The sequence below is a fragment of the Oreochromis niloticus genome, linkage group LG5, assembly GCF_001858045.2.
Source record: "Oreochromis niloticus isolate F11D_XX linkage group LG5, O_niloticus_UMD_NMBU, whole genome shotgun sequence".
Classification (NCBI taxonomy): Eukaryota; Metazoa; Chordata; class Actinopteri; order Cichliformes; family Cichlidae; genus Oreochromis; species Oreochromis niloticus.
The window spans coordinates 26,512,562-26,532,643 of NC_031970.2; the positions used below are offsets into that span (position 1 = coordinate 26,512,562).

The following is a 20,082-nucleotide window of genomic DNA, read 5'->3' on the forward strand; positions in this document are numbered from 1 at the left end:
GGCAGAGAGCGTTCAGTATATGCAGGATCATATACACACATGGTGAACAGAGGTGACCATGTGGTAGTGGATCAATATCTGCAGATGTGAATAGGTCAGTGTGGGGGTTACAAAAGTTCTTCAATTATTTGTATAATGGGTGGAATAAAAAAAATAATCAAATGTAGACTTTCATGTGTTTTTATGGAGTACAGGACAGAAGCAGTGTATAACTTGGAGATGGAGACGTGCGAAGATCAGGTCCACGTCGTCCTATATCTCTTATTAATAAAGAGATTTGTGCACATACAATGTTATGGTATAGATATATTGTCAAATAACTGGCGGTTATATGACAAGATATATAACTGTCATGTTATGCAAAAGATTGGTCTTTAAGACAAAGTCTAATATTTTACATTTTTTGAGTGATGACCTCAACCCTGGTGTGAGAGCGTTCAGCTCACACATGGCTACCAGAGATAATGGTGTCTAATTCAATTAAATGATAAATAGCAGTGCTACTGCATCTGGGACCTTGTTTGTACCTACAACACATTTGTGTGCCTTTGCATCTGTGTTTTTGTGTGTTTATTCCTGTCCATGTGGAGACCAGTGATGCTGGTCATGCGGTGGGTCCTCACCCAGTCCACAATGAGGATCTTGCTGACGCTGAGTTTCTGCTGGAGCTGCTTGGCAGCGATGGCCACAGAGTTGAAGAAACAGAAGCCCCTGTGGACAAACAGACAGGAAGAGTGGCAGCCACATGTCTTTATCACGACATCTTCACTAAATTAATATCACAGAACCACCATATGGACCTTAGGAACCTCTAAGGAAAAGCTCCAGTTATCATATGATGGCTATTTAGTCCAGGCTGCGACAGTCACAGCGCTGACTCCACCGTGAAAGTCACAGAGGGATAATCCTGCCACGTTAATGTTTACAGCAAATATTTGAGAAATGAGGACGTTTCAGTTCGAGTTGTTTCGTCTGCTGACAAACAAAAATGTTATGCTGAGTAGAAAATCTCGCACTCTTGAGAAATGCAGAACCCACAAATTCTGTGACAAATAGACAACCAAGGTTATCAAAAATAAAAAAAAACAACAACCCACTCCTCATTCCAAATGATAGTGCAGCGAGAGCAGCGGGCAGGACGTGTGAGATCATTTTAGAGAAATGAACTCACAACTCGGTGCAGCCGTTCCCTAAACACTCACTATCCGCTATAAAGGTATGCAAAAAAAAAAAAGTGTTGATGTAGGAAAAACAATGGAGGAATGTTGGAAGTGTCAGTGTCAGCATGGGTCGTAAAGTGTGACTGTCTCCGTGAACGGTATATATTATAAGCTGTCTAAACTTTGCTCATCAAGAAAAGTCATTATCATCCCATAAATAACCAGTGACAAGCACTGCTGAGCACACACACACACACAGATACAGATTCACACACATACACAGAGTCCCAGCTGAATGTGGTTACTTGGCTAATGCCTCTAATCAAAGACTGACACAAATTCATGCACGCAAGTATGCACATCCACACAAAGACCCACATTTACTGTGCACGCACATGCACACTGCTCTTCTGAGGTGCTTTGCTTTGTGTCTTGAAAGCTTAAAAGAAACTGAGTGGAGGAGGAAGTTTGCCTCGGGCGTCGAGCAGGTAACACACAGCACAGACTCAGACACACACATACATTAAGGTAGAGAGAGCCGGGCACTCTGTCTCTCTCTCTCTTGCTCAGAAGTATAGCTGGTTTGCAATAAATCCTTTGAAACACTTTGCAGGCCTCCTGGCTCCTGGTATGTGTCCGTGTGTGTGTGTGTGTGTGTGTGTGTGTGTGGTGTGTGCGTGTACACTGCTGTACTTACAGAGGGGAGGAATGGGTTGCATGGTGTCCAGGGGGCCTCACAACTGCAAAGCCATTCTGTAAAACAGGGCAGAAAAACCTTCAACACTTTGCTGCTTTTATAACGCCAGATCTCCACACATGAAAAAGGTTCACGTCTTTATGTCGTTATAACCAATAGTGGGTGTTTTGCCAAGGTTTGCAGCACATTATGGTGATAGACTGCAGTTTTGAAATTCTTGACAAAGCCCATGACATTGAGGTATGTGGTTATAAAGACACACCTTCAGCTCTCTTTGTGCCACCTTCAGTGCCAGGTCTGTGACACATCCTGCAGCAATGCGGGAGGCTGCTGATGTGTGATGTTCGTTCCAGACTGTATCAATATCCACCTGTCAGAAAAACAACGGGAGATGCTTGCAGTCAGTTTAAAAGTCAGCTACAGATTTTAATCCGTTATTTAATTAAAATGATTTCTGTTTGACTGGTTAGAAAGTTCCTGCATGTAATTTAAACACATCCTTAAAAAAAATATAATACGTTTTCGAGTCATTTGAGCATTGGCTTATTAAACCAAACTCCTGTCTGGCCAGTTTTCAGTATTTTCCCTGCCAGCCTAAACAGAGACCATCACTTGGTAGTTTAAATACATTAGATTTTGCTCATCTGCTAAAAATAACCTCAAACTTCTGTGTGCATTATGCCATCCATTGTTTAGAGCCTTTTCTTTGTACATCGACTCCTTCTTTGTTGTTTCTACTCTAAGTTTTAAAAAAAAGTTTCTATGGTACTTGTTTGTCAGAAGTCATTTATTGGTGGCGTGATGCTATACTGCTGGGGAACAATGAAATCAGAGGAATTTCTTTTATCACAGACTTTGCCATCTTGTTCCAATCACCCCTCTTCACCAGAGCAGCCAAAGGCTGGAAATCCAGGCAGATCAGTTCTCTTATCAACTGACACCCAGCCCCCTTCAGCTTTTCCTCGTCTCCTCTCCTCTCCTCACAACTTTTCTTATAGCATTATAATCAATGTTCCCATGTCATTCTCCGCTTTGTTCCTTTTCCCATAGTACATTGTTACATTTAATCTGCTCTGGTCTCCTACCATTGTTTTTCTCTTAAATTTGACTTTTCTCTATCCGGATACTCTGTTTCCCCCACATCCAGCCACTTTAAAATCTTTTTTATGCAGTCTTTATATTATCTTTTTTCCCCTCTCCTTTTCCTTTTTCTCACATCTCTATTGTAGATGCATATGCCATGAGCAATAACGACGTATGCAATGTCCTACATTTGTATAATTTAGATTTTAAAGTAGCCAAAAACAATAGCAATTCCAATTTGTAGTCTTCTTAGCTTAACTGTGTAATGAGGCATAATCACCCATGCAGTTTTTGTTGTTCAGCAATGCAATTAGATAAGAGAAAAGACTCCAAAATGACTTGTTTAATTTGTGTTCTTACGTGTGTGTGTGTGTGTGTAACACCTACCCCAACCCCTCCACATGGTAACATCAAAAAAACATGTTGAGACAGGATTCCTGCAGGGGATAATGTATAACACTCATGAACATATTGTTATCATTATTATTATTACAATTGCGTTATAGTGATTGTGTTCTTCACTTTTGTTATTGATCTTACCAGCGAGTTTGCGGCTGTCCAGCTTGAGGCGGTTGAGCGGGTTGGTGCCAAATAAAAGTACGTGTTTTTCTGAATGGACTGACTGCAGCTCTTCTAGGGTTGCTTTTCTACTGCGGATGCGCTAGAAATAGAAGTATACAGATATATACATTTAGACTGCATGCTGTGGCCATGGGGTATGCATCTGTAGGATAATGTGCGTGCACCATACCTCACACTGACTCCTTAGGCCCCTTTCATGCAGTCTAGACCAGATGCTCTGGATCCTTCCTGCATGCTCAGCGTGACGGCTGTTGTCCCCACAAATACACTGGTGCTTCTGCATCTGACCATCATATGCTAAACCTAGATGCACACACATGCAAGCACATCATTTGAACATATCGTCCCTCTTCAGTAATGTTGTAATACCATCATCATATCTTGTAATCAAATTACATCCTCAGGTAGTTGGAATGCTTCTTTTAATGTTGCTGATCAACTGTCACTCACCTGTGGTGAAGCGCAGCTGGGTGTCTGTAGCAGGGTTGGATAATGACATGGAAGGTATGGTGGTGGGTTGATGTGAAGCAGGAGGCAGGGAGGTGGAGGCTGGGGAGGACCGGGACCGACTGACAGGCTGGTGAGGCCAAATTAAGGATGGCACACCCATCGGATCTATCTGCAGACTTGGTCTAAGGATCACCTGCCTCTGCTAGAACAGTGGGTGAAAAGAAGAACAGATAATAGACAAGGAAATTTAAGGATTTATCAGCAGCCGCACATAGTAAAGACTCCCTGCAGGAAACCTGTCACATACACAATGTGCTAAACTCAAATAAGAGTTTAGCATATTGTGTATTTAGTGTGTTTATTTCTGCTTCTCTAAAACAGACTGTTGATAAAGAAAAGAGAGCTCTTCCAAGAATACTGAAGTGATACTGTAAATCAAAGTCTTCTGCTTGTATTAGTAAGGCAACAGTGCCTCCTGATGGCAAAAAGACGCTCCATTCAAAAGAATTCATTTATGTTACAGATGCAAGATAATGGCAATCATAATACTGTCTGCTAATCTGCTAACTAATACTCAGGCATTAGTCGACCAGAAAGGGGTCCTCATGATAAAATATGTTACTGATTAAGGTCATTAGAAGAGATTCAATGATTCATGCTTCAGTAGTGAATAAAAAAATAAGAATAATTTCTTTGTGTGCACATGTAAGAGTGACTTTTTAAATTTTTTTACCTGATTGAAAGAGTAGGAGGGCTCAATCAAGCTCTCCCGGGAGGAGGTAGTAGACTCTGTGTCGTACACAGAGTCTGTGCTGGCATTGCTCTGTCTCCGCCGATAGTCATCCTCACAAATTGAGCCGGGCTCTGAGCCGCACACAGAACCTGTCCCCGAACCTGATCCCGATCCAGTCTCCTCTAGGTCCATGTCCTCCGATGGAATCTGTGTCAGAGGAAGCCTGTTATCTATCTTTTTTCCCAGCTCACATAAGCTAGAACTTTTACAGTTTTCAATTCTCAAAATAAGGACTCTCTTTAAGACATATTTCAGTAAGACTGATCATGGAAAAGGAAATCCAAGCAGGTGCACACAGTGGTCATTAGTCAGTCTGTTAGTACTAGATTATACTTCTTAAGAAATGAGCCTCCTTTCACCTTGCTCAGGTGTGAATTCTGCTTGAATCTCTCCACCCCGCTCCTGTGGTACTGCTGGTTCAGCGAGTGCTGGATGTGTGGGTGATGGCTGGTTTGCAGAGATAACTGTGAGTGGCTGTAGGGTGGCGGTTCTGAACGTGTTCGCTCCAAAGGTTTGTGACCTTCTCTTCTGGACAGAGAAGACAGGTGAGGGTGCTGCTGCAGAGGGATGGCGCTCAAACCAGGAACTGCGGAGAAGAGAAGAAATGCAATATTTTAGAAGAGGTGAAAAACAAGAAGGCAGGAAAAAAAAGTCCAATCTAAATCGATTCTTGTTATTGGACTCAACTGTAGAAGGATGAAATATTTCACAGCTGTATTTCATATTAAAAACACTTAAAAAGAAAAATATTGAGAGCCATGCATTGCTTGCATGTAGAGCAGCACTTACAGTAGAGAGCGCCCTCGTGCCATTTTGAAAAATGATGCAAGAGAAACAGCACAATGCAGACAAGGTATCGATCTTCTCTCGGCAGAGTCTCAGAGACCTCTCACAAACACACCTTTTTAAATGCAGTCATTTGAACTTATTTTAGCATCAGTAGAACGAGTCAGGATGGATCTGATGCAAGTCAGCGTCCATTCATAACTAAAGCTATTTATTTATATTCTTTTACGCAGATTTTTAGAACTGTGCGTCTACACTACCCTACTTTATATATCTCATTCTATGGGCCAGACTTCCTCTTCCATTATCAGTCATGAATGAATGGAGTCGGTGCCTTATTTCAGCATTAGCATATGAAATAGCATTTTTTTTTAAACCAAAAAAACAAACAAACCTTGGGTTAAGATAACAGTAAAGAAGAAGTACAATTTCTCACAGGGTGAAACTGAGACATTCACTACAGGAATAGAAGAAAAGGAAATGCTCATTTGTTGCGCTCAATTCAGAAATGATGGATAAAAGAAAAACTATGGAAATAGGTAATTAAATCTCTGTGCTTTATGTGTTACGTCATCATTATTTCATTTTTTACTGACTGCTATTTTTAGAAAAAGTAAAATGCACTGCTGTTTTATTGTATCTAGAATTCATATGTACATACATTTACTTACATTATATAGATAACACAAACATAAAGTCTGTGAACAACCATCCCATTGACTTGCCATTGAGTAAGCAATGCAAAGGAAGTGTGTTCAATATGCACATTGAGGTATAACAGGAATACAACTCACGAGAGACAAGCTGGGGGCGCAGAAGCCTGGTTTGTGGATCCAGTATGAACACAGGCTGTAGCCGCTGAGAAAGAGCTGGACTGCTTTCTTCCAGAGGCAAGTAAACCTGATGGAGACCAGATACTGCCAATGGCCTTGCCTCTCGCAAGTCAGCCTGGGGAAAGAGAAGAGAACAAAAGACGAGAGGAGATGACAGGAAATTCTAAAGCAATCATTAGTAATTTAATGATCCCTCTTATGGTAGTCTAAAAATGAGAAAAACTGAGTATTAATGGATAGTTTAGGGGTTTGACAGCCTGTCACAGTGCATAGATGGACTGCTCAACAACTGTGTTATCGTAGTCAAAAAGGTGGTAAATTACCAAGAGAGACTCACAAAATATAGAAGCCGCACACAGTTCAAGAAGGAAGTGAAACCACAAGTTTCTATAAGTGTTCATGTGTGCAGGCACTATTTCAGAAATGATATCGCACTTGAATACAAATAGATCAACAGTATGAATGTTTATCTATGCAAGCTGTGTCCTTTAAAGTGGTGCTAGTTTCAGGAACAGGAGCAGCACAACCTCAATATTTTATGCATTGATTCTGGAGGAAGTCCTAGCATTGCTCACCTGTGCAGGAAGTCCAGCAGTGATGTTGGGGATCGCAGGGGGATTGGAAGGCACGGTGAATCGAGCTAAATTACCATCCTTCAGCAACAACCTCTGTGACTGAATGAGGAAGGTTTTTTTGGTTACATTTTTAACATACTATTGATCTCTAAATATATCTATTTATCTGAACCTGATTGTAGTAAAAGTGTTATATACAGTACTATAAATACAGTACTATCAAAACTAACAAGTCAAGGATAAATATGTTCAGCATAGTGAAAAGAAAACTGCACAAATTTATTTTGACATCGGCTATTCGGCTATAGATGGGGCACCTTAAAGATCAGAATAAAGCATTTCAGTCCTTCAAGTGTATATTTTTCTACTTCTCAGAACAGAGAGAAGTTGGATGTACTGTTTAAATTAATCCATAATGAAAAGTTTAAGAGAACCTTGTGTATGGTTAAATAGTTCACTGAGGATTCACTGTGGATTCATTATATGTTAAGGAGGATAAGAAAACCTGCTAAATGTACATATATATATATATAAAATGGCTTACCTCATGAGCCAGTGGTAGCGACCCATTATCTGAATGGAGGCTGTCATTTGGAGAGCTGCACCCTGATGCTGGATTGCTGCTGCCACTCTGGGAAGAGTCTGCACGACAGAATGGAAAGAAACCTATGAGGCCCACCAGTATCAGTTGCTTACGCCATAATGGAAAATTTATCAAGCTGTGCTGAAATTTGATGGCGTGCGCTTCTGGAAGGTTAAAAAGGCGAGATCAAAGAAACTTTAACAAGAAACAGCTAACAGAGCAGAAGAATGAAACTTTGACAGAGATCCAAGTGAATGTAAATAGTGTACCCAGAGTTTCGGGCCTGTGCTTGACTGCAGGAGGGGCACTGATCTTACGCTGCAGCGGGTTTGGCCTTGTGGTAATGAGTTTCTTTAACTTCCACTTCAGCGTGGGCTCAGACACTGCACACACACACACACACACACACATGTGAAGAAATGGGTACACGCAAACACACAAAAAAATTCCATAAGCTCTCATCAAGAGTAAAGAAAGGTACTTGTAGTTCTCAAACTCACATTAGTATATCATTGCTTTATGCATTGGCTACACCGGCAGGAAAGCACCTACTCAACAACGCTCACACTATAATGGCGTGCTCAATTTCTGTACCATAACCCCACAAAACAAATACCTCAGCCTTGGACAAGAGAATCAAAACGTCCATTGTATACATTGGTCAGTCTCCAATAAACCTGAATAAAGTAATCAACCAGTGGCTGACTCAAAGTGGATAAAAGAAAAATTTGTGTTGTCACAGAGCCAACAAAAGCACTGGAGGGTGTGTGTGTGTGTGCGCGCTGATGGTTCTAGGGTAACGCAAATAAATAATGGTACGTTTACTCAGAGAAATGTAGAGGAAGGCGTGACCGCTCTCGCTCTCATTCACACAGTGATGGAGAACTGCTCTGGACTCTCACGCGGTTCATTTTACACATACCTTACCAAGTTATATAACCACTCAGGTCTTTGTGTCTTACTGTATCTATTGTTTTTTTTTTGTTTGTTTTATTTATGGCTGTTCAACCTCTCTCTGGCCCTGCAGGGCTGATGTAAAAATGAGTTTCCTTCATCTCAATGCAAAGGCAACGCCTTCTCTCCCTCACTCTTTCCATTATTTGGACAGGTCAGTGACAATGAAGACAGGTTGTTTAGACATTAAGTGTTAGCATTGCAGGTGATTTCAGTCTAGCAGACTTAAAATTTAAAATCACATGACCTCTACAAATTTAACCTCAGGGTGGGAACCACAATCTCGGACACGGCTACAGCCGCAGGAGTCTCACCTGTTCTTCTCAAAGCGCGCTGGTCACAGGGTGTAGGCTGAGGCTTTGGGGACATATCAGGAACCCGGAGCCTTGTGACCAAAACAAAACAACAGACTGCGTCAATTTTAAGTAACCACAATAAAGTTTTTGCTGAGCTTGTGCTGTGTTTGCATTTGTTTTGTGTTTGTATCAATGAAAAATCACTGATGTCTCTCACCCGAATCCTGGGGCAGGACTGGTGTGGTTGGGAGTCACTCTATCATGGGTTGGCTGGCTCTTCATAATTATGTGTTCCCGAAGTTTCTGCTTTACCAGGGGACTGGCTATAGCACCTGTCAGGAAAAAAAAACATCATACACAGTCAAAGGGCAGGTAGATATATGTCTGAGAGCGTGGATGACAATAAGAAATAATAGTGATTTAGTATTTAAATAGTCTAATTACAACCGTTTTCTATTACAACTTCCCATAAAGCAGTCAAGAAAATTCAGAAGTAAGAGCCAAGATCCTCTTTGCACTCTTCATTTCCTCTACATTGTAAAAATAAAAACGCTTTCCTAAAACAAGCTTGTTTGTTTGACTTTGGTTTGATATGAGTGCAAATTTCCCTGGAATCTGAGAATACCTCACAGTACTGCTGGAAATCCCCATCTTTTTCAGTAAAACATACAGTGTGCTATGACTCAGATGAAGAGCACGTAAACCACCTTATGGTTGCTTAAAGAACTGATGAAAACACATGACAGTGTGGAGAAAACAGAAAACACAGGACTCACTCTGCTCGTTTTTACTCTTTTGAATCAGCTGATGTAGCTCTTCTCTTTTCTCCTCACTCATCTCTCTTTGCCTTTGTTCGATGTTATACTGACGGAAAAAACACAGAGAAATGCATTTTTAAAACCTACACAAGCAAAGGACAAAAGCTGCAACTGTCAGTCTCTGACAAGCACATAAATACACACATCTTGAATAAGATAGCTTACAAAAATAGAAAAAAAAAACCAGGATACTGAAGTGCTGCATCAGTCAGTTAATCTGTGACAAGTGTCAATAACAAATTAAATGCCGAGAAAATGGTCTGTTTATAGTAAGCTAAATCTGCTTCTTACTCATTTCTGAGGAGTCCTGCACAGTACCTGGTTAAAGGTCTGCGGTGAAAGCAGTTAGCTTTTTTCTGTGGCTGATGTAGCAGGCCGTCTTTCTACCTTATAGTCACATAAATAAATGCCAGATGTGGCAATTCTTGAAAAGGGGCAAAATTTCATGAGGGTATTTGGTCTCTGTTTTCATGCACTGAATTTTGAGGAAACAGAAACTTTCAATGTAAAGATTTAAACTGGCTGATTTAAGCCAATGCACTGATCAATCCATGCTACGTCCAATTCATGCTGAAGCTTCATTATGTCACCGTCCAGCTCAACTACGTGAGAACTGACCAGTGTTGGTCAAGTTACTTGAAAAAAGTAATCAGTTACTAATTACTGATTACTTCCCCCCAAAAGTAATCCCGTTACTTTACTGATTACTTATTTTCAAAAGTAATTAATTACTTAGTTACTTAGTTACTTTTTAAAAACACAATTTACAACCTGAATAGGTAATAAAGCGATAGATCTTTCAGCCCAATTCTACTTTTTCTGCATAATCCATCATACAAAATGTAATCAAATGGAAAAGTCTCTTTTTAAAACTTTAAATCTTTTAACTTTATGCATCAAGCAAAAATTTAATTATATGCAACATTCTCTGACTGGAAGAAATTTGTTTAACATTTAAACCTATTTTCTGCACATTCCAGCACATAAAATAAAATATTTTTTTGTATTTACACTCACTCTTTCAAATAGATGAAAGTAAAACACAGCAGAAAATAAATAAAATCAAAGACTAGCGGTCCTGTTGCTCTATTTTCACCTGTAAAGCAGGACTGGGGTAGGCGGAGGTTTACGCTGGTGCAGGTGTGCCGCGGCGGTCAGTGGAAGAATCCGCGAGTTTCTCTGTGAGTTTCACATATGTCGTAGCGCACTCGGCGCTTGCTTGGAAGTTTAGGTTTCTTCCCACGCACAACGGACACTAATGTTTTTGTCACTTTTTATGGAATCAAACTCAAAATAAGGTCAGTACTTCCACGCTTTAAACGCTGCACGCTCATATTCCCGCACTCCATATATTATCCATTGTTGATCTGCAGACAGCTGTTGTCACGAACGTCGCACTCGTTTACGTCACTGTCATGAGACATTTTCGAAAAAAATCACGGTTTTAGTAACGCAGTAACGCAGCGTTCCTACGGGAAAGTAACGGTAATCTAATTACCGTTTTTGCAATAGTAATCCCTTACATTACTCGTTACTTGAAAAAAGTAATCGGATTACAGTAACGCGTTACAAGTAACGCGTTACTGCCCATCTCTGGAACTGACATCTGAGTTTGACCTCACCTGCAAGTGCTGCTGGGAGAATTGGGCACAATGTTGAGGGGTGAGGGATCCCATGAAGAAAGGAGGGCGGGGGGCCAGCATGGCCGAATCTGGGCCTGGATGTAACAACCTGCGGGTCACACTTAGGTCCATGGGTAGATTCCCATTAACGGGCAAAGAAACCTGCTTACTGATGATCACATCCACTAAAGATGGAGAAAGAGAAGAGAGAGAGAAAATCATATTAGGTTGCTGACTTTGCAAATAGATACTGTGATGTAGGTAGCAGATGAAAAATCAGAAGGCTTCTCTTTAATATTTTTTGCTTCATCTACATCACTTCTTCTGAAGTTTGCCTGTCATAGAGAGATCATCACCACATTCAAGTTTTCCCGCTTCAAGTAAACTGCTCATTATCCAACACCAAAGCTTCTTCTGGCTGCTCCCTTCAGCACAAGGGGTTGCAATAGCGGATGGCTCTGCATTTGTGTCTCCTCCCGGTTTATACCGAGGTCATTTCACATGTTAGTCGAACGCACTCGGGCCATTCAGAAAGCACAAAAAGGAAAGATTCTTGTATATGCTGGGGTTGGAGATGCATAAAAGAAGTGAAAGAAACAGGGTGGGAAGTTGTATTTTAACGTTGTGCGGTTAAGGCGTTTGGATCAGGCACATGAATCTGTCGTCACCCTTTCAGGTTTTGCTAAAAGCGAAAGAAATAAAAGCCTAAATTTAGCACGAGCGAGACATCTGAATCGGGTCTCGGTGTCCTAATGAAAGACAGATGTCTTTTTAAAGGTGTGTGTATGCGGTGGGGGGCGGCACAAAGAGGTTTTGATCCATTTGTGCACTCTTAAGGCCACCGAAAACATAAATATCATGTCTTATTTTACTTTCACCACAAATCATTTAACCATAGCATGCATGGCCCAAAGTGGGCCTGATGGTATGACCTAGAAAAGATAAAACACACATGGAGGCTAATTATAGCTACAAGTGAGAAAGCACCAAGCTGAAGTTTGTCTCACATTTTGCGATTACAAACCAAAGCGTTCACAATGCATGGCCACAGGTAACTTGATACTGTTCTTACGTTTCAATACAAGTGACACGGGAAACCAATGAACATGACGAGGAATGTTTCGGTACTGAAACAAAAGCATAGAGAGATACAGTATGGAAGGAGACACCTTGCTCCCTCCAGGGTAAAGGGCAATAGGAGGGATGTATGAGGAGGAAATTTACTGAACCTGTATGTCTGAATGACTGTAACCTAAAATATTACACAACATTACTCAAATAGTCCTGTAAATGGGCATTTTTTTTCCTTCTTTCTTTACTAGTATATTGTGTTAAATTAGAGTAACTTTTGTGGAAAGCACAGTAGAGGGAGTAGCAAATTTCTCTCATGTCACAAAATCTGAGAAGATCTTCTTTCACTGCAGCTATTCAGTTGTTACAGAAGTTGTCAATTTAACAAATAGGATCACACAATGAAATCTACTACACTGATAACGCACCCTAAAAGATTCAGAAACACTGATTTCTCTGTCTTAACCTCCAGCGTGTGTTAAAATTAGGCTATTAGAATCAACAGCAGCTGCAGTTATTAGATCTAACTTGTGCAACAAAACCACCCCAAAACAAAACTACAGGCTACACAGTTCTTCTCAACTGGCCTCCATTCTCAGCCACAGCCCTACATCTGCAGACAGCCCAGACAATGTGGTTTGGCCGTCATTCCTCACAGCAATCCTGACTCAGAATAAAATAATCATGTGTGTGAAAAGTATTTTGAGTTGACAGAATTCCTCTGAAGAAAGAAACACTCCCACACTCTTATGACTGCAGGCTATGTGGCTCATTAACACATAAAGGAAAAACAAACAAAAAACAAATACAGGGTGGGAATTAATATTCAGTAAGTTCAATATAGTACTTTACAGTTTAAACCAAATGGTTTCAGTTCTGTTACCCTGCTTGATAGCAGAACACTGAGCTCACTATAACACTTTCTGTTCACAGGGACAGCCTTGGGTTTTCATATTTGTTGTATTGTAGAGAACACCACAAACACAGATGAGCTTTTGTGTCACGGCTAAAACCCACGACAGCAGTACGGATAAAGATGGGACAAAAAGGTCTCTAGGAAAAAAAAATGAAGCCTGCATTTTTACAGGCTTGTCGCCCGTGCCTTACTGGAATCCTACCTTGCAAGGTAACTCAAGGAATCTGTGACACATCAGACAAAACTTAATCTCTGACAGTCAGAAATATCTGGGTCTGCCTCCACTGTCACCTTTGCAATAGAACATTATGCAACACTGTTAAAATTCAAGGGGCTTATTTTCTTAAGCTTCTACTGTAATAATAAAGCAAAAGGTGCAACAGGAAGTACCAGTAGCTGCAGCACAGTATGTATTACAAGAAGAATGCCTGTGTGTTTTCAAAGGAAATCAGACAATCACTGGAGGAGCGGGCCGGTGGTGGTGGTGGTGGGGACTCAGACAAACTTGCACACACGTACACACACCCACGCTCACGCACGCGCACACACACACACACACCACACACACGATCATCAAACGAGTGAGCTCCCCTGAGAAAGAGGAAATGATCAGGAAGCCAATCTCTCTTCTAAACAGAAAACAAACACCTGTGGCACATTTTTCATTTCGCAACAACCATACATCTCTGGCTTCGACTCACTTTCAACATCACCCCAATGTTATTTATATTATATTTACAACATTTACAACTTAAAAAAGCCAAATTTCCAAACAAATTTGTTTTTTTTTTACTGACACTGAAGCTGTTCCTTTAGGCAGCATTACAGCGTGACTCATTATCTGACTTGACGAAAGAAAACAGCCCAGTAACCCCGCAATGTACATTTAAAGAGTTACCTAAACAGTTAAGGTTTCTTCTATGCTGACCCTGAAGGGTTCCAGCAGCTCGTGGTTGCTTTCTATCATATTACCAACAGAGCCTAAAAGAGGAGAAATAAACAGCACACACTTGTTTTGGCATGACAAAAGCAAGAATATTTCAACGGTAAAGGTGTTTTTAGCCATCGTCGTTTGTCGCAATGTTTTATTTCTCACCCTAAAACAATGCAAGAGCTGCATAATTACAAGACAAAAATCTGGAGCACTTTATAATAAAGAGAAGTGCATGCCGATAAGATCTGTGTGCGTGCTTCGCTGTCTCTCTTTTCAGCGTTGTGCTGCTAAAAATAGACAGGGGACAAACTTCTGGTTTCTGTAATAGCATATTCGTTTCACAACCACCATCCTCTTTCTGTGGGCCCTACTGCAGCAACATGCTGATGCACTGACACACACACGCGCACCTGCACACACGCATACACTTTACTGGAGCACACGCTCGCACACACACACACACACACACACACACACACAGGCACACACTCACAAAGAAACAGTGACTTCCTGTTTCTAAAGTTAGTCTTCACCATAACATCCTCTTGGTTCATTTAGGCAAGCAGAAGCTGCTATTTTGGTTGAATGGCTTCTTTGCAGCTCAAGAGAGCTACAGATATCGTTCAGTAGTATTTATATTCACGCTGTGGCTAAATTGTGCTTTGTTTATTGCTGGGTTAGCCTGAACTCCACAGTGGTATTGGATGGAGTTAAGCCTGGATGTCACACATCATGTTAAGTGCTAGTTACTGTTACTATATACATAAACACTAGCAGCAGGCGTGAGGTTTATGCTTGGTTAAAAGAGCAACAAAGCAGAAAGAGCAGAAGTTCAGAGGAAAAATACATCGAAAGGAATAAAATAAACACAAAAAAATGATATATGAATACACCGAAGCCTCAAATATGCCAGCCTGTGCACTCACAATAGAAAGAAAATGACATCTTCTCCACCAAGCGGGACACCTTTAGCAGCCCCCACTCCTGCCACCTATCCCTCCACCCTCCACTGCCTCCCTTCCCCTTCCTTACGTTCATAGGAATCCACAGCTGCTGCACACATTCTGTCCCTCCACTTCCGAGCAGCTGGAGTATCAATCTCCTTATGTGTTCATTGTGTGTGTGTGTGTTTGTCCATCCTATACACCCTAAGATATTAATAGCTTGCAGTTGTTTCTTTTGAGTGTACACAGCAGGTCTTTGTGTTTGCATAAGAAGTGTCTGCTTGTGTGACAGTTGAGGGTGCATACACGGCTAACAGTGCTTGTGTTGGTGTATTAAGTGTATTAATAGTGCCCATTTGTTTCTGCTGAAGGAACACTGTGGCTCTCTGAGCAAGTTTCAGCATATGTAACCGTGCCAGTTTATTTTTAGTGTCACCTGTCATTTAACACTTGTGTTATTGTGTGTAATCAAGCAAGTGCATATGATTGAGGACAGTGCCGGTTTCTCCACATATTAATAGCATCGCACCACTTGCTTTAATGAGTGTGTGTCATGTGTGTGTGAGAGAGGCTGTGTGTGCTTATATGTGTATTAATAGCATTCTCATCTGCCCACAAATGTTTCTGTATATCTGTGGCGTTCGTGCGTCTGGATCTCAGTTAGGCTGAAAAATGATTTGTCACATGTCTTGGGCAATATCAAGAATTTTCCCCTTAGAGATAGGCGAAATTGTGATCACAGTAGTAGCTGTGGACGTTGTCGCACGGCACATGAACTCAATGCTAAAGGCAGAACCCACAAATCTCTGTGGTTAGTTTTATTTTTGATTTTATTGTGAACGTTCGGACTAGAGATGATGATTTCTAAGTGGCACAATGCTGATGCTTCTTTTTGGCTACTGCTATTTTTCATCAGTTATCAATTATAAACCCACCACATGCAGTTTTCCCACTTGAACTCTATGATAACTGATAAAACTTTAAGTTCATGTAGGTGAGAAAAGTTTGGACGGCACAAATTTATAAACTCCAGAAAATGCATCCCTGCTGTCAGCAGCTTCAACCTAATTTGAATTATATCAGTCCTATTGATAGATTTAATGTGATTTCTGAGTAAATTTCCAAACATTATCAGCAGATTGAAAATATTGGTTCATTGTATGAACAGTTGGCAGCTTTTGCAAGACAAACATCTAAATATAAAATAAATAAATGTCTTATAGGACAGAAATATGTTCAGGTATCTCTTATTGTGATTTAAGTTCAATAATTGGTATTTATTAGTGAATAAAGTTTACTTGCAGTAAATAAATTTGCTGTTGTGTGTATTTCTAGATGAGTTGACCAATTGTTTGGTTTTTGGTTAGCTGTCATGTCAACATTAAGATTTCCAAGAAGCTACAGCAGTGAATTTAAATTAAATCCCAAAGATGAGGGTATTCAGTCCTACTATGATAGAAAATGATGAAAAATGTAGGAAACTGGAACCATACAACTATGCATTTAATAACTGAATCCAAGGAAAACATGTTGAAATCTCTGCAATGAATTTTCTGTATGTCTGTGGCATATGTTTCATTATGAGATGTGTGTAATTATTTAAACATGCCCACAAAACTGAGTTGGTGGAAACATCTGGAATCACGATGGGTCCAGTTAGTACAGCAGGAGTGACGATTAGCCATTCGGCATCATGGGTGGGATTGATGCCATTGTTGTGTGGTTGTCAGGCGTTGTCATGCTGTGCGGCTCGACACAGATATTTTAAACAGCCCGTGCTCACTTTTTAAGCACCCCTAAGGCATAGCTACTGATTGAGAAACAGAACAGGCTTAACTCCTTTTACTGTAATTTGGTTCGCTCTTTAAACCCCAGCAAACCCAGTATGAACAGCTCTTTAGAAAACCACAACATAAGTCATGCATACCTGCATTTAACTTCAACAGGACAATAGCACATGCAAATATGTGAGCGCGTCTTTCTGTCATGGCCATCAGTGCTGCTTTGGCGACTGTTCCTTCAACACTCCACCATAACATAAGACTTCTCTTAGTGATGATGTGTTGTTGAAGTGGGGTGGGAAAAGGTGAGGGGTCTGCAGTTCGCTGCACATGGGAGGATATAACTCCCATCGTGTGATTCTCCAACTCGACTTCTCACAGACAAACAGACAGACAATTGTTGAAATGGTTTCATTATTTTTCTTCCAAGGCTTCCAAGAGGTCATTGTTTTTTGGAAGAGGGGGAAAAAAAGAGTAAACTTTTGGCCAAGAGTGCATTCATATGATTGGGATGAGTCTGAAATTTGCCTGAGGACACACACAGGACACACACAAATGCGCGCATGCACGATGTACCTCTCACTCTTAGGACTAACAATGAGGCTTTAAAGCTGTGAAAGGTGTTGGCTATACATACCACAGCGGGACAGACTACACACACACATGTTTACATAACTCTGCCCTTAATCATGCAAATGAAGGTATGAACCACCGTTTGACCTGATGGGAGCACCGACTGACTTCCTTTACGTACTTCAAAAGAAAGTACTTCAATGACTGATCATCTGAGCATGGTCTGACTCAGATCAATAGTCTGCACACCCCATCTCCACCCACAGACATTCATCCTACTCTGTAATCCAGATATTACCAGATGTTATGTGATGGAATGTGGCCTTTACACGCCCACACATGCAGAAATATAGGCAAACATCTTTTTTTTTCCTGTAAAGGCCAACACCTGGCATAAGGCTGATTTGACTGAGAAAACAGGTTCTCATATTGACTTCCTACTCTAATTCACTCGTGTGTCTGTGGTACACTATGTATCGCTGACTGTTATTGCACACTAATAAGAAGACTATGTACACTGAAGGGCTTCTTTGTTTCAAATACACCCTGCAGTTAGTAAGAATAAGCTTACTGTCCTCTGGTACAATCTAGCTTTTTGCTGCTGCTTACGGTCTTTGATTGAACTTTGATTTCCCTATTACGCTTCATTTTATGCCCGTTCTTTCTCACAAACAAAAACACGAGTTCACATGATAAACAACAGAGTGATGGTCCTGTTACTGTTTGTTTTTTTGAGGAGCAGAGTGTATCAGTAGTCAGCTGAGCTGATCTTAAATCAGGAACAGGAAATGTGATCTGGGGCTCTGGCCAGCCCAGAACACTGTCCCTATTGTCAGTGCTCACACAGGGAAAACACTCGGGACTTTTAAAGGTTATCTGTCCTGGGAAAAGGTTAATATTCTCCTCCATAACTACCCTACAGGACAAAGAGACACCCAAAATGGATACTGGATGATGACCCTATCACTAAATATGTCTTTCTTGTGCCTCTTACTATAAATGTATAAGTTTATTTGCAATCAAGAGGGGTCAGAAAAAGGTTCTCTATCAGTGTTTGCTCAACCATTTTTAAACCACTGACGAAATATACTGGAAAGACGTGATTAATTCTGGTGGTGGAAGATCCCTAACTGGTCAGCTTAGTCATCAATGCAGTATGCAAAGCGAAAACAAAACATTTACATGGTCAGTTTATGATCTCAGCTTGATAAAATCAATATTACAGCTCCCATTTAGACCATAAATTATTTGCTGGTTGACAATGAAAATAAACTGGCGCCTAATGTGATAATCTATACAGTGCCTATGATTCACGAAAAGAAACCAAACAACTAGAAAACAACAGTTCCTTTGTCCTGTGTGATAGATCTCTATCGCATCATCTCAAAATGAATGAACTAATTAGGAATTCAAGAGAAAATGTATCCACATCTACTTTGATAATCAAACACATGATCTTGGGCTCTTCAAATCAGGCTTTCATTAACGCCAATGGCTCCTATTATATTGTATGTCCCACTGGTTTTGTGGGAATCAAGTCTATGATGATTAGCGTCCCCTACAAGATGAGCCAAACCAACTGGTTAATCGCTAGGAAAATGCTCTAAATAAATACAGTGATTTAGTATGTTTTAAACCACCATTTATTTCTATGACCCCCAATGCACAGTGAAACTAGGCTTCATGCTGCAAAACCAAACAACACAACACTGACTGATATCAGCCCCCACCACAGAGAAGCTACTTAGACCAAAGTGTCACTGTCAGTTCATGTTTGCTGTGTGAGAAAAAGCTAAAGTTAAGTTGACTGCGAAAGGCCTCGGTCTACCATAGGCAGACAGTAACACAATTTCTACATCAGCATTGTAAGTGTGAATCATCTTTTCTTTTTGTTCTCTCTGCCATAGAAGGCCTAGTCATAGTGACTAACCCATGTGCTGCCACAGCCTGTGGGCTAATGGGAATAGTTTAGGTAAGGTGATAAGCTAACAGCAAGGCCTGGTAAATACAATATGATCAAAGTCTTTATTCGGGGATACACTTTTGTAAACACAAAGGGACATAGATGCGAGCAGAGAAATCTAAAAGGCAACAGAAAGGGGCCGCGGGGTGTAGGTGGTGTCGATTCCTCTGGCACGGCCCACATTAAACTAATGTAACTGTATCCCTGCAACAGCACTAAAGGCTATGACCTCATCCCGTGGTGAGAGAGGGAGCAAACCTGGACACATGAGACCATTACACCAGCATGGCTGCTGTGGGTGTGTATATGTGGGTGTGCTTTCATTTTCCCTGGACTGAAGGGGCTTGGGTGGGATTGAACTATTTTCTTATTCCACGACTTCTCTCATATTAAAGCACATCAGCCCACACTCCATCACACAACCAAACATTTGTTTCCTAGTAGTGAATGAGCAGTGGAGTTTGTCAGCTATGGGCAGATATAGATCCAACAGGAAATTCTACACTACCACTCACAATGAGGCCTTAACGCCATAATTGCACACTTATTTGCCCCATTTAACGCCCTAAAATAGTCATGTTGTCTGTCAGATTAGATTACCGGGCCACCTTTTGTTACACATTCAGTTCTTTGTTAAATACTTCCATAGCAGGGTCATGACCTCAACA

At 40.8% G+C, this 20,082-nt stretch overlaps 1 protein-coding gene across 4 annotated transcripts in view; it reads right to left on the bottom strand.

Moving 5' to 3' along the window:
- Window positions 1-20,082, bottom strand: part of LOC100701712 (histone deacetylase 7) — a 41,388-nt gene that overhangs the window by 11,153 nt on the left and 10,153 nt on the right. For 3 of the 4 annotated variants that reach the window (XM_005469306.4, XM_005469308.4, XM_005469309.4), the window contains exons 2-18: window positions 11,233-11,417; window positions 9,569-9,656; window positions 9,010-9,124; window positions 8,811-8,881; window positions 7,812-7,925; window positions 7,504-7,601; window positions 6,960-7,058; window positions 6,346-6,499; window positions 5,125-5,351; window positions 4,706-4,912; window positions 3,973-4,174; window positions 3,692-3,825; window positions 3,481-3,601; window positions 3,328-3,377; window positions 2,120-2,227; window positions 1,858-1,913; window positions 624-711 (exon numbers count right to left, since the gene is read on the bottom strand). In XM_005469306.4, the coding sequence (XP_005469363.1) occupies window positions 624-711; window positions 1,858-1,913; window positions 2,120-2,227; window positions 3,328-3,377; window positions 3,481-3,601; window positions 3,692-3,825; window positions 3,973-4,174; window positions 4,706-4,912; window positions 5,125-5,351; window positions 6,346-6,499; window positions 6,960-7,058; window positions 7,504-7,601; window positions 7,812-7,925; window positions 8,811-8,881; window positions 9,010-9,124; window positions 9,569-9,656; window positions 11,233-11,417 (2,117 nt within the window). The remainder of the gene's footprint in view (window positions 1-623; window positions 712-1,857; window positions 1,914-2,119; window positions 2,228-3,327; window positions 3,378-3,480; window positions 3,602-3,691; window positions 3,826-3,972; window positions 4,175-4,705; window positions 4,913-5,124; window positions 5,352-6,345; window positions 6,500-6,959; window positions 7,059-7,503; window positions 7,602-7,811; window positions 7,926-8,810; window positions 8,882-9,009; window positions 9,125-9,568; window positions 9,657-11,232; window positions 11,418-20,082) is intronic. The other variant, XM_005469307.4, reaches the window with a different exon arrangement.